Source organism: Myotis davidii, unplaced genomic scaffold, assembly GCF_000327345.1.
Source record: "Myotis davidii unplaced genomic scaffold, ASM32734v1 scaffold573, whole genome shotgun sequence".
NCBI lineage: Eukaryota > Metazoa > Chordata > Mammalia > Chiroptera > Vespertilionidae > Myotis > Myotis davidii.
Window position 1 is genome coordinate 2,368,254 of NW_006285997.1, and position 24,219 is coordinate 2,392,472.

Consider the following 24,219-nt stretch of genomic DNA (forward strand, 5'->3'; position numbering starts at 1 on the left):
GCTGGCTGTTGTGGGAGCTGAGTTTCAGCTTCAAAGTAGAAGTCATGACAAGCAAACCTAAGGTTCCCAAACCGTGGTGGCCGGCTCTGAGGTGGAAGTGGGGCCCTAACGAATGCTGAAGAAAAACGCTGCAACAGTTTCAGGATGAACTCTCCATGGGAGTCACCTGCATCCTTGTCTGAGCAGAGAAGATGAGTCCTCAGTGTGGGTCGGGCAACATACAAGGGTTGTTCCCTAGAGTAGCTCGCTTTCCAAGAAGAGCCCATGACATAAGCCTTGTTATCACCGTGTGAGGGACTCAGGAATGGGGCTTCTAGAGGAGCAGACGTTCCTCTAGGTCAGACGGCCAGTGGGAATCTGGACCAGCGTCTTTGACCTTCAAATCCCAGGCTCTTCCCACTCGGAATTTGTGATGAATATTTCACCCAGTTGGAATATATTTGCACACTGGGTGATTGTGGTAGAAGAGAATGAATTTCCTGAGTGGGAAACATAGAATTCCTTTAAAAATAAAATTAATTACAAGAGTTTTGTGCACTTTTGAGCTAGGGCTCATGTATGTTCCTAAAACTATACCAAATCAGAAAAAAATTATAATGCATAAATAAAGTAGAGGGTATTTGTAGCTAAGAATTGTTTTTTTCAAGTTCTTTCATTATAGCTATTTTATTAAAAATTTAAGGTATGTTTACACTAAACTTTTAACTCTATTCTCCTTGTGATGTATAGTTAGTAAACAATATTTTAAAAAATATTTGGGAAAAATATTGGCATAGACCCCAACTCACCAAAGGGCCAGGAAGGTCTGCTTCTTGATGCAGCACTGAAGAGAAACGCTGTGGGATGACCCGTCGGAGAGTAGCTACTATCTTTGAGGTCTTTGGATTTTTGAGTACTTAACAGGCATTATGTGTAGTCTTCCCTTTAGTGCTTCCAGAGGCGGGAAGATAAGGTCACCTTTCTACCCTCTTCTTTTAGCACATAGATCTTTCTGTCCATTGAGGTCTACCTCAAGTTCAAAGCCACTTGGGGAAATTTTTCTCTTACTGCTATAAACATAATGAATAGCAAGCCCAGAGCTTGCTATGCAATAACAACCACACTAAACACTTTTAACAATTTCTCACAACACCCCTATGAAGTCAGCCCTGCTGGTATTTCCATTTTGAGATGAGGAGCTGACACACAAGAGAGGTTGGAAGGTTTGCCCAGGATCACACGGCTAAGGAAGTGCCAGAGCTGACTTTAAAACCCAGGAGTCTGCTTCCAGTGTTCAGAGTCAGTGCCTCCTAGGAGTTTGCAGACTCATCCAGGGGTTGCAGCTGTAGTTCAAACGAGTCCTATGGGTGTGTGACGCTCAACTGACACAGTATTTTTAAGGAGAAGATGATTGACTTGCCTGTAGGCAGGGCTCGCTCTCTCTCTCTCTCTCTCTCTCCAAATAACCAAGTGCCAAAACTCCCTATTATATTCTGTCTGGCTGCTTCCTGCATTCTTGTCTGCCTGGTACTTGGGGGACTTGAGTTAGTGGCCACTGATACTGGTGGTCTGCTGTGACCTCTGTAAAATTCTGGATGCACACAGTAAGTGCTCAATCATCTACTTGCCTTTTTGCCTTTCCCAGTTCATCAAGTCTTCCTTGGTTCGGGTTCCATCTCCCAGGGGTTTCATATGCAGATGCTCAGTGTTTGCTGTCTTTCCATTCTTGGCATGGATTTCTGGAGAGCGAGGGCTTCATCTTGTGTTCTGTGTTTATTCTCTTGCTAAGAATAAAGGACTTTAGTTTCAGCCTCCCAACAGTTGGGAAAAGGAATGACATACTTCTCAAATTCTCGAGGTTTAAATTTTCAAGAAAAAAAAGCCACCAGATCTTATTATTAACACATTGGACCAGCGTTCTTGGGGCTCTCTTCACAGTGGGCCCCTGAACTATATGTCAGACCAGGTAGCCTGCATTTTAAGGGAACAGGAGCCAAATACCCTGCTTGCACTAAGGTTGGTGCTGATGGAGGCAATGTTGAGTCGTTAAAGTAAATTAGGGAACTTTTAACATCTCCAGAGGGGTAATTGGCAGTTTCCCCAGTGACATAATTACAGGACAGCATGTAATGTGTAATTAAACTTAACTGTGAAGCAAGCGGTTGGAACAAAGCTTGGTCGCCCATCACTTTTGGTTCCCATAGTGTTGACAGATCATCCCCTCCCCATCTCCCCAAAACGGCTTCAGCAGCAATTGCTCCTAATTCTTTTTTAAATGAAATTATATGTTGCCAGTTAAACACATTTCATGTAAAGGAGCCTTTTTTGTTTGAGTGACGTTTTCCTTCTAGATGATCTGGAGCACAGAATCCATTTAGAATAACAAGGACCCAAGACAGCCTTGCAGGGACTCCAACATGACACTCTGTCTAATCATTCATTTAAATACTTCATTCTTGGCTTTTATTTCTGTTCTTTCTTTGACCAAGGTTCACAAGTCGGAGGCTTGTTGTTTTTCTGTACAGTGTCTTTTCATGTTTTAAAAATAGTGGCATTAATTCCATTGATTGTGAATATCCAAGCTGTGACTGCCAATAAGGAACTCTTGAGAGTGTGAATGTGTGTGATTAGATTTGCTAATTGCACTGGGAGGCAGAATTTCTGACATCCAGGCCAGCAGTTTGCGTGCAAGGCTTCAGGCCCCAGGATGAGCTCATCGTTCAGTGCGGGCTTGGTTTTACCTCCGAAGACCTGCCAGCTGAGACAGGCAGGTTCCATGTGCATTCATGACTGCTGGGTACAGCCCTGTGTGCGCGCTGCACTCACACCCCTGAGTTCTGTAGGTCCCAGATTCGGTACCTGAAACCTAAAGCCGGTCTAAAACACGGTATTTGTCCGTTTCATTCTCCTTTGCCAACAGCCCGAGCTGGGTATGAGGTTCAGAATTTTTGCTTAGCTCTAGCTGGAAGTTTTTATCTTTTTGTTTTGTTTGGTTTTTTTAATCATTAAAACATGGTGAGACTTTAAAAACACAGTGATGGATTGCTTGAGAGAAAATAAAACGAGCTCTAGAATGAACTGTGTGCAGGTGACACACCGTGAACCTAAGCCCAGTGTGAATCATAAGGTTAGAAACTACAGGCAGCCTCCCCTGTGGCTGACTCCCTCCCTCACTGGGGTACCAGCGAAGCCGGTAGCCCGCAGTCACTGTCCTGGGGTCTCTGTCTTAGACCCAGTGATGTCTTCCCATTCTTCTCCCAGCTGGTTCTCTCGCAGTCCCCATTGTCCACTGTCATGTCTCACTGTGCTCGTTAAAGCAATGGCTATTGAGTACGTGTTCTGTGATGACCGGTTCCCTTTCTGCTTCCACTTTAATTACACTTATCGATTTAATTGTTGATTTCAGAAAGGGAGAAAGAGAGGAACATCAATGATGAGAGAGAATCATTGATTGGCTGCCTCCCTCACATCCCACACTGGAGATCCAGACTGCAACCCACCCATGTGCCCTGACCGGGAATCAAACTGTGACATCCTGGTGCATAGATTGACACTTAACCCCTGAGCCATGTCAGCTGGGCAGGTTGTTTGTTTGTTCGTTTGTTTGTTTGTTTGTTTGTTTTTACCTTCACTGTACGGAGCTCAGCGGGTTCCTTTCCCCTTCCTGCTGTAGTTGTGATTTTGTTGTTAAAGGTGTGAGGTGTTGGGTAACGGGAGCTGAGATGAATGGGCCTTTAGTGTGAGGTTCCATGTTCATCTGGCTAGGAACTAGCCTGTTACTGTTGGCTGTGGCTGTGGGTGCCAGAGGCTGCGATTTCCTCTGGGTCCTTGTTCTTGTTCCGCCTGTTGTCTGTGGGTTTCCTGGAGATGCCTTCTCCAGCCGGACCTGGTGCGTTCCGTTCCTGGAGCTGTGAGCTGGGGTTACTAGAACAGGAGCTCTTGATGAGCTGGGAGCATGCGGGGTGGGGGGGCGTGTCCTACAGTCTTGTGATTGGGTCCCAGTCTTACAGTGAGCATGTGACTTTTACATGTTTTGAGGGGGATAGTTTGCACTGTGCCCTCAGTTTTCTGTGGGGACTAAGGGGAAGTGTTGACTTTCAGTGTGTTCAACCTTTTACTTGTTGCAAGTTTGGAAGTGACGATTTCCAAGGTTTTTACATGTCAGACCAGAAGCCAGAAGTCCCCTCTTTACTAGTAGCTTTTCTGTAGGAAAAAATAAAAACAACAGTTGAACCATGGAGAGTAGCTGGTAGCTTTGCCCACTGCTGGGATTTCCTGTGCTCAGTTGTTATTTTGTCACAAATATCCTTCAGCAATAGATCTCTTTCTTCAGGAGCTAAGCTTGGCTGAGCCTGCTCAGAGCTCTGTTGTTTAAGTGGGTCGCGGTGTTGAACGCAGTTGCTCAGAGATCTTCCTGGTGGCTCTGAAACCTCTGGCTCAGTGGATTACTCTTCATTTCATTAAGAAGACTCAGTCACCAGCACACCTCCTGACTCTCCCACAGAATATATCCACACTGTCACCTCTGCCCTTCTCTCCTTGTTTATAATGCCCCAGTTCATTAACTCTCTCTTATGGTATTGCAGTAGTCTCCTAATTGGTTCAGCCTGTTTCCGCCCTTACTCCTCGTGTCCGTTCCCAGCACAGTAGCCAGAATATTAGGAATCCAGAGTGACCCTTCTAAAACTTGGTCTCATCCCTTCTCTGCTCAAAATTCTCCAGTGGCTCTTCTCTCACTCAGAGTAAAGTCCAGATCCACGGCCATGGCCTCCAGGCCCTAGAACAGTCTGTCTCGCTGTCTTTATGTCCATCTATGCCTCCCTTACTCAGCTCCATCACAGAGACCTCCTTTGTGGGAGTTTGCTAGAGCTGCCATCACAGAAGAACACAGATGGGCGGAAGCCACAGAAGTGTACTGTCTCAGAGCTCTGGAGGCTGGGAGTCCGAGATCCAGGTGCCAGCAGGGCTGTTTCACCTGAGGCCTCTCTCCTCGGCTTGCAGACGGCTGCCTTGCTGTGGTCTCCCATGGTCGTCCTCATAGGCACTCACCTTCCTGCTGTCCCTTCCTCTTCTTATAAGGACACCAGTGAACTGGATAGGGGCCCCACCCTGAGAGCCTCCTGTTAACTCATTTGCCTTTGTAAAGGCTCCTTCTCCCAATGCACTCACCTTCTTAGGTACTGAGGGCTAGACCTTTAACATGTGAATTTGGTGCGGGGGAGGGACACTGTTCAGTCCATAGCATCCTTGTTGACCTTTAGCATAGCAGGTGCCCTCCGGCCTCTGGGCCTTGTGCTTCCTGCTTCCTCTCCTGGGAGTGTGCTCCCCAGGAGCCACGTGGCTCCCTCTGTCCCTTTCTCTAGGCTTAGCGTGGCCTTTCTTCACCACCAAACAGCAGGTGGGAGCTTCACCCCTTTGCTCCGCGTCTACCTCATGCCCCTCTGTTTTTCCCAAATGCAGTGCTTATGTATGTGCTCTCCGTCTGCCCTCTTGTTGTTCCTCCCACCTGTGCTGGGTGTAGCCGCCTGAGGACGGGCTGGGTGCTGCCCAGCGCAGCCACAGGCACGTGGAGGCTCTCAGCAGACGGCTGTTCAATGAGTGCCTGAGGCAGGAGTTCCGCTGCCCTGCCCCTGGCGGGATTGCCAGTCACCAGAGGAAGGAGGCCACAGAAATAGGTTTCCTCTTTTTTTAAAAAAAATGTTTTTATGGATTTTAGAGAGAGAGGAAGGGAGAGGGTTGGCGAGATAGGAACATCCAGAACTTACATGCATAACCCAGGGACACAGACAGTAGTGTGGTAACTACAGGGGAGGGTGGGCAGATGCAGGGTGGAGGGGATCAAAGGGGGAAAAAGAGGACATTTGTAATACTTTCAACAATAAAGATAAATTGAAAACACACACACATCGATGAGAGAGAAACATTGATTGGCTGCCTCCTACACACCCCCTAACGGGATGGAGCAGAGACCCAGGCATGTGCCCTGACCAGGAATCAAACCGGTGACCTCCTGGTTCAATGCTTAACCACTGAGGCAACCCGGCCAGGCATAGGCTTCCATCTTGAACACGCTATGACAGCGGTTCTCAACCTGTGGGTCGCGACCCCTTTGGCAGTTGAACGACCCTTTCACAGGGGTCGCCTAAGACCATCCTGCATATCAGATATTTACATGACGGTTCATCACAGTAACAACATTACAGTTATGAAGTAGCCACGAAAATAATTTTATGGTTGGGTCACCACATGAGGAACTGTATTTAAAGGGCCAGAAGGTTGAGAACCACTGTGCTACGACCTCTCTGGCTGCAGCTATCCTTTGGGTGGCTGGTCCGTCCTGGAATGGAAGCCCAGTTAGCAGCTATCTTGGGGTGCCCCAGATGACTTTGTCCCCAATATGCTGAGCCGTGGGTGAGTCACTGCTGACTTTTGGTTTTAAATTGTATTCATGTGACCAGAGTCCAGCCAGTGTGAGCAAACTGCCCACCAAATCGGAAGGCATTTCGTATCGGTGTAATATAATGTAGGTGGCAGTGTTCCCAATGGTCCCATCGTATTTGGCAAAAATAGCTTTCCCCTTAGGAGCTGTTCAATACACCTGGTGTGCCCAGGAGTGTTTGACACTGTCAGGTAATTTTATTTTTACCTTGACCTTAATTTTATCAACTTTTTCCCTGTGTTGGTAAAACCCAAGATTCCAAAGTTTAGCATAAGTCATAAGTAATAGAGACTATTCTCTTGTGTTTTATAAAGCAACTGAAACACTGTTAGTAACAAATATAACAACCCTTGTAACTAACTTCTCTCTGGCTGGTTTATCGATGTTATTCTGTACAAGGGCCCATATACTTGGAGGCTGTTGGAATTCATGACCTTGATCTGTGCCATTCATACCTATTTACAAACGTGCAATCCCTAAGGCAGGGAAGCCAGCGTGCTAGCATTTCAGTTCTTGAAGGTCATGCTCCTTTACCACAGGACCTTTGCACATGCAGTTCCCTGGCTCAGTCTCTCCTTTCTGCATCCCTGCCCCATGGCCCCCCCTCATTCCCACGCATTCTTTAGGACTTCATCCTCTGGCTTCTTTTTGTTTTCTTGTTTATTTCCTTGGTTTTGCTTCCTTATGCACTCACTCAATTTGGAATTACATTATTATTATTATTATTATTATTTGATCATTATCTCTCTCAAACATGACATTTTTGAGCAGGGACTATGTCTCTCTTTGGCGTTTGTCCTCACTGTCTAAATTATTTGTTAACTATTTGATGCATTGAGTCCTTGCTCAATGTCACTTCCCTCTTCCCTTCTGAGGTCCTTCATAGTCATAGGTGATTTGTGTCTGAGGATCAAAACTGGAACCCGACTTGGCAGAACTCTGCCTGTCAGTGAGCTGGTTCGACCATCAGAATGGCCACCGTTCAGGACTGATGAGCCCATGGTCTTAGCCTTACACCAAGTCTGTTACAGCAGCCATGGGAACCTGTGTATGTTACAGGAGTACATATGAGTCTGTATCAGCAAGTGACTGAGGAGACATGGTTTAGGGAGTTATTTTGGCAGAGCGGGCAGGTCAGCTGCGAGCCTGGCAGCCTGGGGCCCCACAGTGCGGGCAGAACAGGAGAAGCGCTGTCAGAAAGTCAGACAGGCTGTGGGCTGTAGAGGAAGGGACTGCATGCGGTGTTCTGGAGAAAGTGACCTGGCTTGGGTCAGGGGCGGGGACATGCAGACCAGTGCAGGAGGGGCAGGGGGCCAGAGGGGTGTCAGGGAAGCAGTTTCCACAAAGAGCCCCCCGTGGACATAGCCCTGCAGATGCTGTCCTCGGGGGAGATCTCTTCTTGGGCAGCCGTAGCCCAGATCCGGACGCTTAGAGAGAGTGAGATGGAATGAGATGAAGTTCTTCTAAGAGGCTAGGTTTATAAATGAAAAATTCCATTCCCACATGCCATTAAATGCAAGTGTGGCTTAGTTTCTGAATTAGGTTTCAGTAAGTAACTTGCCCCCTGGAGCTCATTTAATATGTGTATCAGAAGCCATGTGATTGGAGAATGTTGACTGACATTGTCCGGAAGAGGATGGGAAGCATTCTCCCTCCTCCCCTTTGCTCCCTTCAAACCAGAGGGAGTGTAGGATCTGAGCGAAGTGGGCGGACAAGGTGTGGTCTTTCTTAGGAGTTTGTTGTATCACTCGCCCTCCTGGAAGGTGTTTGTTAGTAAAGCGAGTTCTATCCAAACACGTCCCAGTCTATGCAGAGCGTGACTTGGCTCTAAGACGGCAGTAACTGTTGCGACGCTGGTGACGAGTTCCCAGTGAGGAATGAGGCTTAAGAGATGTCAGGCCTCATTTTTCATCCAACAGCGACTGCCAGACAGCGCCAGCATCCCTGCGCCTGGCGCTCCTCGGAGGGGACAGAGGCATCTGTATTCTGCAGCCCAGCATCGAGTGAGTCAGAGTCCCGCCCTGCCATATGGAGATTTATGGCGACGCTTCCCCAGGATATGGAGGGGCTTCTCTGATCATCACGATCCCTTTCCCAGGCGCCTCTGCGGCCTGCGCACCTCTGGGTGCGATGTTGACAGGCCCCTGGGGAGAGAACCCAGAATCAGTGTCTCCCTTCCGAGGCTCCCCCCCGGAGGAAGCGTACCCCCTCTGCATTGCCTCTCACGTGCATCTTCTCGCAGAGAGAGACATGTCCTTGAAAACGTGCAGACAACACCGAGTAGAGAGAAGGGGGCCGATGGCAGTGCCCAACTTCCTGGGAGTGTGCAGCAAGGAAAGCTGACCACCTTGCAAGTGCCATCCCCTCGTGTCTTCCCAGTGGATTGCAAGCCCCCGAAGGTGGTATTCTGTTCGTGCGTGTATTTTCAGCATCTGGCAAGGTACTCAGCAGAGTAAATGTTTAAAGAAAAGACTTGCAATGACTAGATCCCAGGGAGTGGAAGAGAGTGGGGCTTGGGTTTTAACAGTAGAGATGAGGGAGTAGACTCCCTTGCCTTTCATGGTGTGGTCCCTGGCCCAGCAGTGTCAGTACCTCCTGGGTGCTGCTTAGAAAGACAGGAACCAGACTGTCCCCTCTCTGTGCCCCCCCCCGCCCCCCCGCCCCTGGGTGGGAATCTGCATGCATTTAGCAAGCGCCTGCGGAGATCTGTGAGTGCTTTATGTTTGAGAAGACCAAGCATAGAATATAGCTGCAAAATAAGAAGCTTTGCCCTGTCTGGTGTGGCTCAATGGGTAGAGTGTCAGCCTGCTCACCAAAAGGTTACGGGTTCGATTCCTAGTCAAGGGCACGTACCTGGGTTGCAGGTTCGATGCCTGGCCCCTGTCAGGGAGTGTGGAGGAGGCAACCAATCAATGTCTGTCTCTCACATTGATGTTTTTTTCTCTCTCCCTCCCTTACTCCCTCCCTTCTACTCTTAAAAAAAAAATCAATGGGAAAAGAATGAGGATAACAAAAAAATAAAATGAGAGTAATGAGCTTTCACACACAGATGCAAGAGCGTGCAAGTGGCTGGCACCTCAGCAGGACGCAGTGGAGCCTGGCCACCTTCGGGCACCGTCCCTCCCTTAGTGGCTGTGCATTGGTGACCTACAGGACTAGCATCCTGGGCCTTTTCTGAACCTTCACCTCTAGCACCCCCAGCTGGTCAGTCTGACGCCCTGGCTTGGGAATAGGAGCCTTCCATGCTCCCACGAAGCAGATCAGACCCCAGCATGGAGGTTGTGGGGCTTGCCCTGCACGCGGGGTGCTGGCCCCGCATATCTTCACTGCTAGACAGCAGGCCCGCGGCTCAACAAGGCAGATTCCTCACCGTCAGGTGTCCTGCCTTGATGGTCTGTGAGGACCAGACAACTGGGACACTTGAGAGTTTGCACCTGGTAATCACTCCGGGTGTATTCCCTCTAGTTTCACGTGAGGTCAGATCCACTTAACCGTGTCACAGGGCACTATTCGGCGACAGGGGATACATGCACAGTGTTGTGCAAACACCACCTCCATTGAGTTCCAAGACCTCATAATTAACATCAACCCCAAAGAAAACCTGTCAGCAATTTCTCCCGAACCCCCAAACCTCAGCCGTGGGCAACTCCAATCTGAATTCTTTATGAATTTTAACTCTTACTGATATTTTTTATTAGTCACAGAAAAAATAAAATATCAAAATCAGATTCATTTCGTCTTCCACCTCCTCTCATTGCTTTCCACGTCTTTAAAACCAGGAGGTTTGCTGGGAGTGTAGACATGGCATAACTTGCCATCGTTGTTTCGAAAAGTGTGGGCCCGAGCTAGCAGCACCCACATTTCCTGAGAGTATGCAGGTTCGTGGGTCCACCCCAAACACTGAACCATAACTCTGGGGGTGGGGCCCAGCGATCCGGGTTTTAATACGTTTTCAGATGATTCTAATGCAAGCTCAAGTTAGAGAACCGCTGCTTTATATAAACAAGACATGCCCAGCTGGCATGGCTCACTGGTTGAGTGTTGACCTATGAACCAGGAGGTCACGATTTAATTCCTGGTCAGAGCACAAGCCCAGGTTGTAGGCTTGATCCCCAGGAAGGGGCGTGCAGGAGGCAGCCGACGGATGATTCTCTCATCGTTGATGTTTCCATCTCTCTCCCTCCCCCTTCTTCTCTGAAATCAATAAAAAATATATTTAAATAGACAAGATCTTACCATCCTTGGGCCCAGGTACATCCTGGCATAGAGAGGAGCCTGCTGGCCGGTGTCTCAGATGCAGTGACGTCAGGGTCCCAGTGCAGGCACAGACACGTCATCCCTGCTGGCATCACCCTTCCCTTCTCTGCCACCAGCTGCGGCTCCCGGGGAGGCTTGGCAGCACAGTGCGGAGGGGTTGCTGGGTGTGTCTCCCACAGCCGCGCACTCCTTGCACTTTATCAAAGCGCAGGCACTGTTGCTTTTCGGTTGATTAATGTTCAATTCTCCGTCTATTATGAACCTCCAGGCTTTAATTACTACACCATTACCCAGTCGATTCCTTGCCATTTGATATTTATGGCTTTTATTATGCCTCTGTCTGCAACTGCCTGGTTTTATTCTGGAAGGATTTCACCTCATTAGCTGGGATTATACCATTCTTCTCATTTGTCTGGGTTTTTACTTATCTCGGTGTGTGCTTCCTACCCGTACTTTGTGTTTTTACCAGCAGGACCACTTGTTTGTTCTGTTCCTCCGTTTCCCGGGGTGCTTTGTTCTTTTGTCCTTGGAAACGGTGCTTGGTACACTCTGCTCTGGTGTCCGGCCCATCTCAGCAGCTGGTGCCACCGCCCTGCCGGCCTGAGGCCTGGATATGCCAGGCACAGCCACTTCCCGCTAAGTGGCCAGTTAGGGCTCAGGGAAGGTGTGCAGTGGGGCTCGTTTCTTTGTAGAAGAGAATTCTGCTCAAAGTAATTGCTCAGTGTGCCCAGCAGTGCTTTGCTAACACTCCTTTCCTCTGCCATCCTGTGCCTCAGAAGAATGTATGGCTTGGTTTGCTTGCACATTTTTTAAAATATGTTTTTATTGATTTCAGAGAGGAAGAGCGAGGGAGAGAGATAGAAACATCAATGATGAGAGAGAATCATTGATCGGCTGCCTCCTGCACGCCCCATACTGGGGATTGAGCCCGCAACCCAGGCATGTGCCCTTGACCGGAATTGGACTCAGGACCCTTCAAGTCCGCAGGCCGATGCTCTATCCACTGAGCCAAACCAGCTGGGGCTTGCTTGCGTATTTTTTTAGGTTTCTCCCTGAACCTGCTGAATAAGAGCTTGGGGAACAGCCCGGCACTCTGTTTACCCCTCCAGATGGTTCGGATGTTGGTGCCCATTCAAGTTAGACAATCACTCGTCTAAAGAGACCCTGGTTGGACCTGACTACGCAGGAATAATGTTCACTCCCCCTGAGTGCTATCTGTCAGTCCTCTCTGTGGCAGCCAGTTTTGTTTTCTGTTGGGTGTGTTTTCCCCACAGCTGCTCCTACAGCCATATGTCACTGTGGTCAGCAAACCGCGGCTCACAAAATACCACGTGCAGGTGCACACGTACAGTGCAAGTGAAACTTCAGAAGAGCTGGTATTTTGTGGAAGAGCCACACTGAAGGGGCCAAAGAGCCACATGTGGCTTGCAAGCCGTGGTTTCCCGAGCCGTAGTTTGCCGACCACTGCCATATGAATATCTCGGTAAAGCAGGCGGCAGCACCTGGAGCAAGAGGTCATGTGGTCAGGATAGCAATAGTAGACCAGTTGTCTTCAGCATTGATGTTTCTTTCTTGCCCTCTCCGTTCATCCCTGGGGATCGAACCCACAACCCAGGCATGTGCCCTGACCGGGAATCCAACCGTGACCTCCTGGTTCATAGGTCAGTGCTCAACCATTGAGCCACACTGGCCTGGTTATTTTTCCCTTACAGTTTACTTCCAATGTTATTTTGTTTGGGGTTCAGGGGTGCACAGACTCATGGTTAGACAGTCATATATGTGATTTCACTTACATGTGGACTCCAAAGAACAAAACAAATGAACAAACAAAACAGAAGCAGACTCGCAGATACAGAGAGCAGACTGATGGCTGCAGACGGGAGCTGGTGGGGAGCTGGCTGGGAAAGGTGAAGGGATGGAGAAGTGCAGGTTGGCAGTCACAGAACAGTCACAGGGATGTACAGGACAGCACAGGGATAGTCACTATAATTGCCTTAGCTGTGAATGGTGCCAGGTGGGGACTGGAACTATTAGGGGGACACTTTATACTGTTGAAGATTACGTAACCACAGCACAAGTTTATACACGGTCCTTGGTGGCCGTGAGGAGACCACGGTGCTCCATGTGACCCTCAGAGTCGAAGCAGCATGAACAAGAAGCCTCCTAGGTGAGGGCTGTGGGAGGAACCCTCCAGCTCACTCCAGGCCTGGCTACAGCGAAACAGGAAGGACGAGACTTGCCCCCAACAGGGAGCACCCTGCAGCAGGGGAGGGAAGCGTGTCCGTGACAACAGGCTGGATCAGGCCCGTGACAGGATGCCAAGACTGAGAGAGCAGGTGGCCCAGGGGGCAGAGAAGGAGTGGGCTCGAGTGTGGCCGGCCTGGTACTCAGCATTTAGTGATCACACAGGTTTGTGATCTGGGCCACTGGGAACTCAGTCGACATTTATGGAACTAAAACCGGTGGGGCCGGTTCGCACAGCTCCGGTCACTGACCCGAGAGAGCGGCACTCATCTTCAGGGATAAATGAGATAAGGGAGACCCTGGGACCTTTGTCCAGGAGGGCCTGGATTTATGGACTCCTTTCAGTGAGGTCGAGGACATGAATCAAGGTTCTCTTAGCCTCTTGGACATGAAATCCATGGAGTTTATGGCGGCCTATATGTGAAGGCGATTGTAAGCTGCGACAGGGCGGGGAGAGATTTGGAAATGGAAGATCTCAGAAATTGCATTCCATGCCAGCCACGGCTACTCAAGGATTCAAGCACCTCACCTCTTCCTCTCGCCTCAGCATTCTTAATAGGATAATAAATACCTGCCTATCAGTCATGCAGACTTACCGGGATCAGTGGGTAGATCTATGTATATGTACCCTATAAACTGTAGTGTTGTATAAAACTGTGGTACTTGATATTGTACCAATACCCATGTTGTATTCTATAAAACACGCGACAGTTACGGCTTCCTTAGGTGTGAGACGTGTTCTAGGGTGAGTCGTCATAGCAGGTTTTAATGCCCCATCCATCGTGGTGTCTGTCCCAGTGTGTTTGCTCTTAGAACTGAAGAGGGAGGGAAAAATAAAGATGAAAAATAGGCCCTGATATTTCTAAATGGGACTTTTCAAACTGCTTTAGGCCAACACAGTTAATACCAGAATGTTGGGATTGAATATCGGTATAGCAGTGCTTTAAATTTGTAAAGAAGCTACCGTCCAGTTTAAGAATTGTTTCTCATTATAGTAACATCTAATTTCTAACACTCATCATCATAGCCGTTTCTGAAATATTTCTGCAAGGGTGTTGACCTGAAAACCCACACAGGTACCTTTAAAGATCTGTGTCTAAGGAAGTCAGTCCGGAAGGAGTGCCTGCTTTTCCTTCGATGGTGGGTTAATACGATAAGATGGATGGCGTGTTAAAGAGCAAAGAGCAGGGCTTCTCCAGGCTGATTTACATATTGATTACTTAAATTACTTCTTAATTTAGTGCGGGCTAATAAACTGTGCCTTGGAAATGTTTCCAGAGCATTTATTGGCTGCAGTAATTCTACCTACAGTGTATGCAGATTGCAGCCTCATTAAATATTGATATGCTCATGAAATGTTAATCAGATGTTAATGTGAAGTGCAGGGGAAGGTCCTGGCTGGGAGCTGGCTGGAGACCACCTGTCTCCTGTCTTTATGTTCTGTCTTCTGGCTCTGTTTCTCCGTTCATGGCCCCTCATCAGGAGGTTCACATTGGCTCCTGGATGCCTGTGTCTCCTAGACACGATTTGTAAAAGAGAAGTAAAGACTCCGCAGGGGTGGGAATTTAATTGTTCTGCCTCCTGCTTCCTGAGCTGGAATTCCTGGCTAGAACCAGGGAGGATTCTGTTCAGGAAGATTGTGCAGGAGAGACCGACCGTGAGGAGGAACTAGACTTTCCAGGGCCCCACCGTGTCCTTCCCAGGTCGGTGGGAGAAGGGGTTTGGATGGAGTTAACCTACAGTTTCTTCAGAGATACACCAGCCCAGAACCGGTGCTTCCTAAAGAGACTGCAAGAAAGACTTTGAATCGTAACTCCCAGGGACAGTAAAGGCTGTGCTCCTGGTGATACTCAGTGCACTCTCCCCGGGTTCCCTTTTCCAACCAGTCAGGGCACCACTCACTTGTCTAAACCTCATGATTAGCCTCTGAGTCTTAGAATGACAAGGGGAGTTATATCACCACTCAAATAAAGACATTCTCTAATGTACTATTTTGCAAAACTCGCTTGCCCCGGTAGCTCCGTGGTGAGAGCGTCAGCCTGTGCACCAAAGGGTTGCAGGTTCAATGCCCGGCCCTGGTCAGGGCATGTGCATGAAGCAATCAATTGATGTGTCTCTCACATTGATGTTCCTCTCTCTGTCTTCCTCCCACTCACCCTTCCACTATTACTAAAACAAAAACAATGGAAAAAAATACCCTTGGGTGAAAATTAACAGCAACAATTCTCTCCATAGGTGTCTCTGTAAATGACAACAGCAAATAAAGCCTCCTCTCCCAGGGTCTCAGAGGCGGTGGGAGATGAGGGAAATGGGTGGGTTTAGGTGCCACGGTACCTGCTGAGAATACACTGAGAGGGCAGTTCGGCCCCGGCCCCAAGCGCCTGGCTTGGCGAGCTGGGGTGGCTATTTCTCTGCTCTGGCGCAGCCCTGCCCTCTGTGACCCGTCCCTTCCTGCTTACAGATTGTGCTTGAGAACAGCAGCCGAGAAGACAAGCATGAGTGTCCCTTCGGCCGCAGTAGCATCGAGCTGACCAAGATGCTGTGTGAGATCCTGAAAGTGGGCGAGCTGCGTAAGTACCCTTGTTGCCTGCCCGCGTGGGGATGACGCTGGGCGGAGAGCAACTTCCAGGGTCGTGCCCTGACCCCCACGAAGAACTCCCCAAGTGCCGCCGGCTCTTCCCTGGGGTCGCGTGCACCGAACTTCCTTTGGCTCACATCCACAGCATAGGTGTCTCTGCGTGTCTGCTCTGGGAACAAATGTGGTTAAAACCTATAAGAATGGGAGAGTGGCAGGTACCTTGACTGCATTTCAAATTTTATAAAAATGAGTGTGTATTAAAACAGCCTTGAATTTAATACTTGGTTAGGAAAAAGACCTATGAATTTCTTTTTTAAAAAAATCCAGTTGCTAGCCTACCAGTAGATCGCTTTCTTTCCTTTCCTTTGCAACAGTTTTTCTCTATAATGGAAAAAATTGAGAGCCTTAATGAAATCTCTTGCTGCCAGTATCCCACTTGTTTAAAATGCCTTCTCTAAGAAAGAAGGAATTATTGGAGAAAATGGGTAGCAGCTCATGAAACGTCTGGTTGGAGATATGCTTCTTGCTCATTTCTTCTATTACGCAGTTTAAGAGAGGACGCCTACAAAAGGAGGGCATGATCATTGTCTTCCCTTTGCCTATTGGCATCGTTCGGCTTTAACCTGTGAAAGAGAGTCGGATGGAACCTGGCTGACAATTATCATCAATATTGAGCCTCCGTAAGGTGTCCACCTCCCATCCCCTCCATCACCGATGGAGCTGACACGCACATAAATCTTCCCCTGCGCTTAATAAAGTGGGCACCAGGGAACACTGCTGGCACCAGAGGGATGCTGGGTGTTTGGTGTTACGGGGGAAGCATAAAGATTCAGTCACCTGCTTGAGAGCTGACATGATGAATGGGAAGAAGTCGGAGATGAAATTGGAAGGGGGCTGTGTTTTATTTGCAGTGTAGAGCTGACTACAGTATGGCTAAAGTAAACTAGAACATTCAGGCCTTAGCAGGAAAAAACTAAGAAGCTGAGCCTGTGTGACTAAGCCCAGCAATCACGCTTCCTTCCTGGGTGGGTGGGAACTGACGCTGAGGGAGCAGCCGTGAAGCTCCTTACTGATGAGCCCCAGTCCGGGCGTTTCTCCGTGATGGGAGCAGCCGGGCCTGGGAGAGTTCTGGGTCAGTCTGCGCGGGTCCTGCTTGCTGATGGAATGTGTCGGTTCACCTGGCTGGATGTGACTCTCCCTGCTCCTCCTCAGACTCTCCCCCTGAGATTTCTGTCTGCTGCGTGGCTCACTGGGGGTTCAGCTGAGGGGTCAAGGTCCTGAATCAAATCAGTCCTGCGCAACTCCCTCATCGGACAATGGTGACTATTTCATGTTAATCTCAACTTCATGGGAAAACTGTAGAAAATCACTGGCTAAAGAGCATTGCAAACAAACTAAGACCTTTAGAAATTGGAGACCATCATGCTCTACCCCGCAAGCTCTCCCCGTCCTGCTCTACCTGTCATGCTCTACCCATCATGCTCTACCCCTCATGCTCTACCCATCATGCTCTACCCGTCATGTTCTACTCATCATGCTCTACCCGTCATGCTCTACCCATCATGCTCTACTTGTCATGCTCTACCCCTCATGCTCTACCCCTCAAGCTCTACCCATAATGCTCTCCCCATCATGCTCTACCCATCCTGCTCTACCCATCATGTTCTACTTGTCATGCTCTATTCATCATGCTCTACCCATTATGCTCTACCCCTCATGCTCTACTTGTCATGCTCTACTTGCCATGCTCTACCCATCATGCTGTACCCCTCATGCTCTACCCATCATGCTCTATCTAGCATGCTGTACCCGTCATGCTCTACCTATCCTTCTCTACCCATCATGCTCTACCTCTCATGCTCTTCCCCTCATGCTCTACCCGTCGTGCTCTACCCAGCATGCTCTACTCATAATGCTCTCAAGTCCCGGTTGATGCCCATGTTGTCCTTTCCTGCCCCTCCCCTTTCCCGTCCTCCCTCAGGGCCTGCTTTGGCTCTCAGCTCTCATCCTGGTGGCTTCAGAAGGGCTGCCCTTCTGCACTGTGACTGCTATTCCCAGCTCCCCGCTCTTCTCTGCCCAATGGACATATGTCTCTACTGCTTCAAGTTCACACAGAACAGAGACGATGGAGGACAAGGGGACCATCAGGAAGAATGGGCAGCTGGGTTCTGCCTCTGCCACTTTCCACCTCATGTCCTTGGCTGATGTGCTCACAGGCCTCACGGTGCTCTTACCCCCACACTTTATACCAATAGCATAGAGTACTTACTGCATATACTCGATAGCATGTTGTGCTGAGCCAGCATCCGCTGCATGCATCTTGCTTACCGAGTCTCTGGACGGCATCATTTTCTCTGAGCTTGATCTGATCTCACATTGGGTTGGTTGGGCAGGAACATGCTGTCCAGCCTGGTAGCCGGGAGCACGAGGCTGAACTGTGCAGCAAGGTGTGTAGTGGGCTGTACCATCCAGGTGTGCAGAAGTGCACCCTGTGGTAGTCTCAGTGACAAGTGGCCTGTGGACACCTTTCTCAGAACGTCTCCATCCTAAGCAGCACAGGATTAGCGTTGTGTTCATCTTGGTTGTTCGTAGGTAACCTCAGTGGCTGGAATAGCAGTCATAGGAGTTGAAGGGGTACCCTGGGGACAGATAATATTCAACCCAGGGGACTAACTAGGAAAAGATCAAATTCCAGGCAGTGTGAGGACAGTTCGATGGGGATCACTGACGTCTGCTGGTGGGCAATGTGGTGGCAAAGTCTGCGCAGACAGTGAATGTCAGCTCTGGGGTTTAGGAGTTGGGCATTAGGGTGGGTACAGAGCAGCCCTCCTGGACCTGGGAGAACCTGGTAGTCAAGCCAGCTCCTGTGGGCTGAGATATTAGAGTGGGGATGCAGGCAGATATCTTGGGGAGCTCTGTGGGTACCCCAGACGCTGCCCTTGCACTGTAGGTTATTCTGAACCCCACCTTCTGCTAGAAGGATGGCTGTCAACATTCTGCCACAGGTCGCTCAGCACCTGGCCAGGCCTGGTCACTGCAGTGAAGCTGAGTTTGGACAGCGAGGCCCTCACATATGCAGAGCAGGTTTCCTTCATCTAAGACGATGAATGATTCGTTCATTTGTTCATAAAAATCTATCACCTACTTATCATGTGCCAGGGACTGTGATAGACACAGCCGGTGAAAAGGTGAACGAGATATGGCCCCTGATCCCAGAGGCTTCCCCTTCAGAAAGTATTATAAGTCATTTCATACACACACACACACACACACACACACACACACACACACGTATGTATATGTGTATAAATGTGTAAACCTGTTTGTATATGGTATGTCTATACATATGTGTATATACATGTGTGTGTGTATACATATATTTAAATGCCTGTTTTCAGTTCTAAGCCTGATTTTTGCAGTGTTTTGATAGTTAAGGTTCCAGGTTGACCAGTTGCTCAGCATCTATTGCAAAGGCCCCTCCCTGTACATTCTGCAAGGCTAATAAAAGGCTCCTGCATCTCTGAGGGCAACATGCCCAAATGAGTTGTTTTCTGCTCATAAAATATTAAAGGATTGCTACATTCTGATTGAGTACCAGGCATCAGATGATGAAACAGCCTGTGGTAAGAGGGAAATTGCTTTTTAATGGATTGCCTCATGCCCATTGCCATATTAAATAAGCTACTAATATGAAAAACAAATCAGAGTGCACCCTTGTGTGGAAGGAGACGTCTATTTTTCTTCTGAGAAAATTAGTTTCATAAATAAATCCATCATCTTTGGGCTGGGTTGGGTCTGCTTTTCTCCATTTCTAAGTTCATGGTTTTTCTCAGATTTGTGTCAGTGATTGACCCATGGCCACTTTAGAGCCTTGGAAGATGTGACACAGAAGAAGAGGTACGTGAGTGTGTGGAGTCACTAAGATGAAGAGGAGAGGAGCTGGGCAGTTCTAAATGCACGTGTGCAGAACCCATGGACACGGGCAGAGTGTGGTGAAAGCTGGGGGAGATGCAGGGTTGAGGGGGTGGGTCAGTGGGGGAAAAGGGGACATCTATAATGCTTTCAACAATAAAGATAATTTTTTAAAATTTCAGGCAGTAAGAAGTGTAGATGGAAAGACCAGGAGGTGCAGAGAATTCTGCGTCCATGTGGGAGCCAATAGAAGAATGTTAATAGGCAGAAACATCCCAGTCCTGGGCATGAAATCCTAGAATTGGGGTATGTTTTCTGGGTGTGACAAGAACTCATGAGCATGAGACTGTCCAGGGCCAGGGGCAGGGATAGTCCTGATCCGGGTACTGTATCCATCCGGGGCTTTCAGCTGCAGGTAATGGGAATCCCAACTCAGAATGGCCAAAGTGAGAAGAACGTCTGTTGAATGTCATAATGTCAGAGTGGAGTAGGTCCTAGCGTTGGTTGACTGCTCAGTGATGTCATGGAGGACCCAAGGTGTCTCCATCATTTGGTTCTGCCATCCTGGGTGTAGCACCTTTGTGCTGAATCTGGTAGCAGAACAGTGGCCCCCATGCCCCGCGGAGCAAGGGGCTGTCTTCCCGTGAGCCTCCTAGGTTTGCGAAAATGTCTCCAAGCGTTTCTCTCATATCTAAGTGGCTAGCACCATGGCCTGAGCCCTTGCCTAACCCAGACATTGAGGAGGGGAGTGGAACCTTCTGGATGTCAGACTCCCTAGTGTGGAGGTGCAGCCCACCTCTCCTGGGTAGCTGGCCATGGGATGGGGGGCAGGTAAAGGAAACCGGGGCTGGTTAAGGCAGGGAAAGTAGTGCAGTCTGTCCCTTTACTCTCGGGAGGCTGCTCTGCCTGTCCCTTGCTGCTGCAGAAAACTGTGACAGGTGAGGCCAGATCGCAGCCCCCCGACAGCGCCTCCATTGGGAATTGGGGGAATGCGGCGGTAGGTTTTTGTTTGTTTGTTTTTGTTTTTTCTTAACGTAGCAATATCAGAGGTTGCAGAAAAAACAGAACTTGAGGCTTTATTGTAAATGCATTTCATTTTTCATTACTAAGAGGCCTAGGGTCCACTCCCTTACTCCCCTTCAGCAAATGGATATTTGCACTTCCTCGGGTGTGCCCTTGCGTGTGCGTTAGTCTCAGGTGTGTTTTGAGAGGCAGAATGCACATGCCTTTGCAGTGTGTGCCTCCATATTTCTCTGAAACAGTTTTGCCATTTCCCCTGTTGGGCCATGTATAATTAGGGTAAAACTTAACAACCACTGCTCCGTTTAAAAAAACAAAACGAATAAGATTGGAAATCTAAAAAATCCTACAGCCTGCAAATAAAATGTTCAGCATCTCCTTACTTTGTCTTCCAGTGGCAATATTTATTATAACACGCCGTGGCGCTGCATGGAGCGCCTTGTATAATTTATCACCCAGACACCTTCGCTTTAGCAAGTAAAAATAACCCAGATGCACCATCCGAAGGACTCTCTGCAGAGCAGCGGCAATTAGAACAGACACTTAACTCCGGGACACTGGCGTTCCGTACTTTGAGAAGGACCATCCATCACTTTCACTCTCACAACATCCTGGCTAAAGAAAACTCAAGAACATGCGCTTTTAACAAGGAATCCTCTTAAGGCCCCTCCCCCCTCCTGATACTCGCTGGTGCCCACGCTCCATGGGAAGTCGAAGCCTCTTGCATCTTGACTTTGTCTTGAATATTCCGATTCCACTTCTGCTTTCCTATTCTACGCCAACCTTAGGTTTAAAGGAAAAAACAAGCAACAAACCAAAACAAATCCTCTGAATGTTCCAGGCCTGCGCCCACCAGGATGGATAATCATTGTCACAGGCAGGAGGAGTCCATTCACTAGGAGAAGCCCTGGGTAACGTGGCCGATGGGAGCTCCCAGGGTCCCAAGGAGCTGTCCCTTTGTCCAGAGGGTGAGCCACGTTTCTGTCCACTCCCCGATTTGTACCATGGGGCACGACCCTCATCGTTGTCATCTTCACCATCATCTTCCTCATCTGAGATGAGTGTTTTATTTTTTTTTAATGTTTTTATTGATGTCAGAGAGGAAGGGAGAGGGAGAGAGAGATAGAAACATCAGAGGGGAGAGAATCATGGGTCAGCTGCCTCCTGCAGGCCCCCCCACTCGGGATCGAGCCCACAACCTGGGCATGTGCCCTGACCGGGAATCGAACTGTGACCTCCCGGTTCATAGGTCCAAGCTCAACCACTGAGCCACGCCAGCCAGGCTGAAAGTGTTTTCTTAATTGTAACATGCTGACTGGTGAAGGAAATATTCCCCCAAATACGCACAGACATAAAGACACCGGGATATACAGTGCACGAGTGGCTGTCCAGGATGGGAAAGCTGTGATGGTGTGCGGTGGCGTGATGGCGTTTTGGAAGGCGGTCCTTGTAAATACTTCTGAAACCACAGTGTCAGTTCATCTCCGCAGGGAGCGACTGCTGAGAGACTAAACTTGGCAGTTAAAGGAGAGCATATCAAGCACAGCTCAATTACACATGGTGACAGTAATTTATATTTACCGTGGGCTCCGTGAGGACTTGCTCCTTTTTGCATTATTTGTGAGATGATACATAGCATCTATTCCTCTGGCCTCTTACGTTATCGACTGAGAGGGCAGCCTGATAGACTTGCCTTCTAATGAGGAGAGACACGGGCATATGGGGAAACGCAGGTGCCCACTGGCTTCTCCTATGCCCTGTAACCTTCAGGGCCCTCTCGAAGGTCATGGCTGAGTGACTGACTGCTTGGTCCCTCCTCTGACACTGGCTGGGGGAGGGCATCGCGCCTTCCTCTAAACTCCTGTAGTGCTTCCCCTTTCCCTCTGTGGTTATACTTCCTCCTGTTTTATTAATATTTTCTTTAACTCATGGCCCTCCTTATAGTTGAAGTGGTTTATAGAGAAGCATAAAGAAAATTCAAAAATAAATCAGAGGTGAAAACAAAGGCCCCTAGAAATAAAATAAAACAATGGCTTATGAACGTTGGCCAAGGACGAGTTGTAGAGGCCTTTGTATTGACTCGTGTGTCAGGCCTTCAACTTAGCGCAAAGTTTTGCTTGTGTCCGGGAAGCGAGAGGAGCTCGGGACCAGAGCATAGTCCTGGGTACATCTCGCACGAGTGAGCACAGGTGCACCCCTGACGCTAATTTTAGCTAATGCTACAGTGGTGCCTGAGGACATGTGCCATTTGTTAAAGGTGTTGGAATGGGATGCAGTTTTAGCATCATTTAAAAAAAAACTATTATAAAGTGACAAGCAACATTGTATTTAAAATGGTGATGACAAAAGAGTTCTGCGGATGGGAGCGGGGCGTTCAAAGGGGGAAAAGGGAACATCTGTAATACTTGCAACAATAGAGGTTAAAAAACCCAAACTGATAGCTAATATTTACCATTATTATTTCTCCTTGATCTGGAAGACACAAACAAATGCAGGGAGAGTTCATTGATAGAAACAAAGTATTTTAATAAAACTTATTTATCTGGAAATCCCTGAAGAAACAAAGAAAAAGCTGTTAGCCAAAACCGGTTTGGCTCAGTGGATAGAGCATCGGCCTGTGGACTGAAAGGTCGCGGGTTCGATTCCGGTCAAGGGCATGTACCTGGGTTGTGGGCACATCCTCCCCAGTAGGAGGTGTGCAAGAGGCAGCTGATTGATGTTTCTCTCTCATCGATGTTTCTAACTCTCTCTCTCTCTCCCTTCCTCTCTGTAAATAAAATATATTTAAAAAAAAAAAAAGAAAAAGCTGTTAGAGTTCATGTAATTTAGGAGAGCAGCTACCTAGCGGAGAAGCAAGCCTGGGTAGCATTTCTATATGTCAGCAGTAATTAGGTAATTATGAAATGCATAAAAAAGGATTTTTTTTAGTAGTAATGAAAATGTAAACTGTTGCAGAGTAATCTTAACATCTTGGACTTAGGTGAAGAAAACGATAAGACTTTGCTAAAATATGCAACACAAGTTTCAGATACATTAGCAAGTGTTATCCCAGGTGGGACATTAATATTGTGATGAAAATGTAAGTTCCTCCAAATGAGTGCGCAGGCTCTTCATTGATACTTCTCTCCCTCTCTCTTCCTCTCTGAAATCAATAATATAATTTTTTTAAAAAAAAAGCACTTGCTGATTTAAAGATAATAAGAAAGTATTTATCCAGACAAACAAAAACACACTACTCCCATTTATTAGCTGCTTCCTCTGTGCAGACCAACCCCAATACTCCGTGGACCCTGATGTCTTCATTTGCCAGCGAGGGACCCGGGGCTCTGGGAGCGGTTGAGTAGACTGAGGTCCGCCCGGCATTAGATGCGGTTAACCATTGGGCTATGGTGGTGTCTCTACGCTTCTCTGTTGCGCAATGCAGCCCGCTGCCGCCATCGCCTTTCAAACCACCCATCTTACAAACCTCCTGCTCTGTAAGCCCCGTTCAGATTAGACTCGGCGTGAATCGCCTCTCCTCCCAGCCTCTGCACGGCCACTGCGTGGCATGTGGTCTGCACTTAGGGGTTTATCGCATGAACAGAGCAGCTTTCCTTTGCTGGAGGGTCGGTTCCAATGCACTTTTCAGACATGGGGAAGTTTCCTGTGAGCTTTGTGCTGTACCCTGAGACCTCTCAACACCGCCCTTTTCTTAATGAAGACGGAGTCAGACCAAAGGGCTCTTCTTCATCCCTCCCCCTCCTCCTCCTCAGGGTAACTTGGTGAGAAGGCCTACCCAGTCCCCATGTGA

At 48.5% G+C, this 24,219-nt stretch overlaps 1 protein-coding gene across 1 annotated transcript in view; it reads left to right on the forward strand.

Moving 5' to 3' along the window:
• Positions 1 to 24,219, forward strand: part of ELMO1 (engulfment and cell motility 1) — a 396,326-nt gene that overhangs the window by 209,311 nt on the left and 162,796 nt on the right. Inside the window, exon 15 of the mRNA XM_015559688.1 lies at positions 15,381 to 15,489. Within this exon, the coding sequence (XP_015415174.1) occupies positions 15,381 to 15,489 (109 nt within the window). The remainder of the gene's footprint in view (positions 1 to 15,380; positions 15,490 to 24,219) is intronic.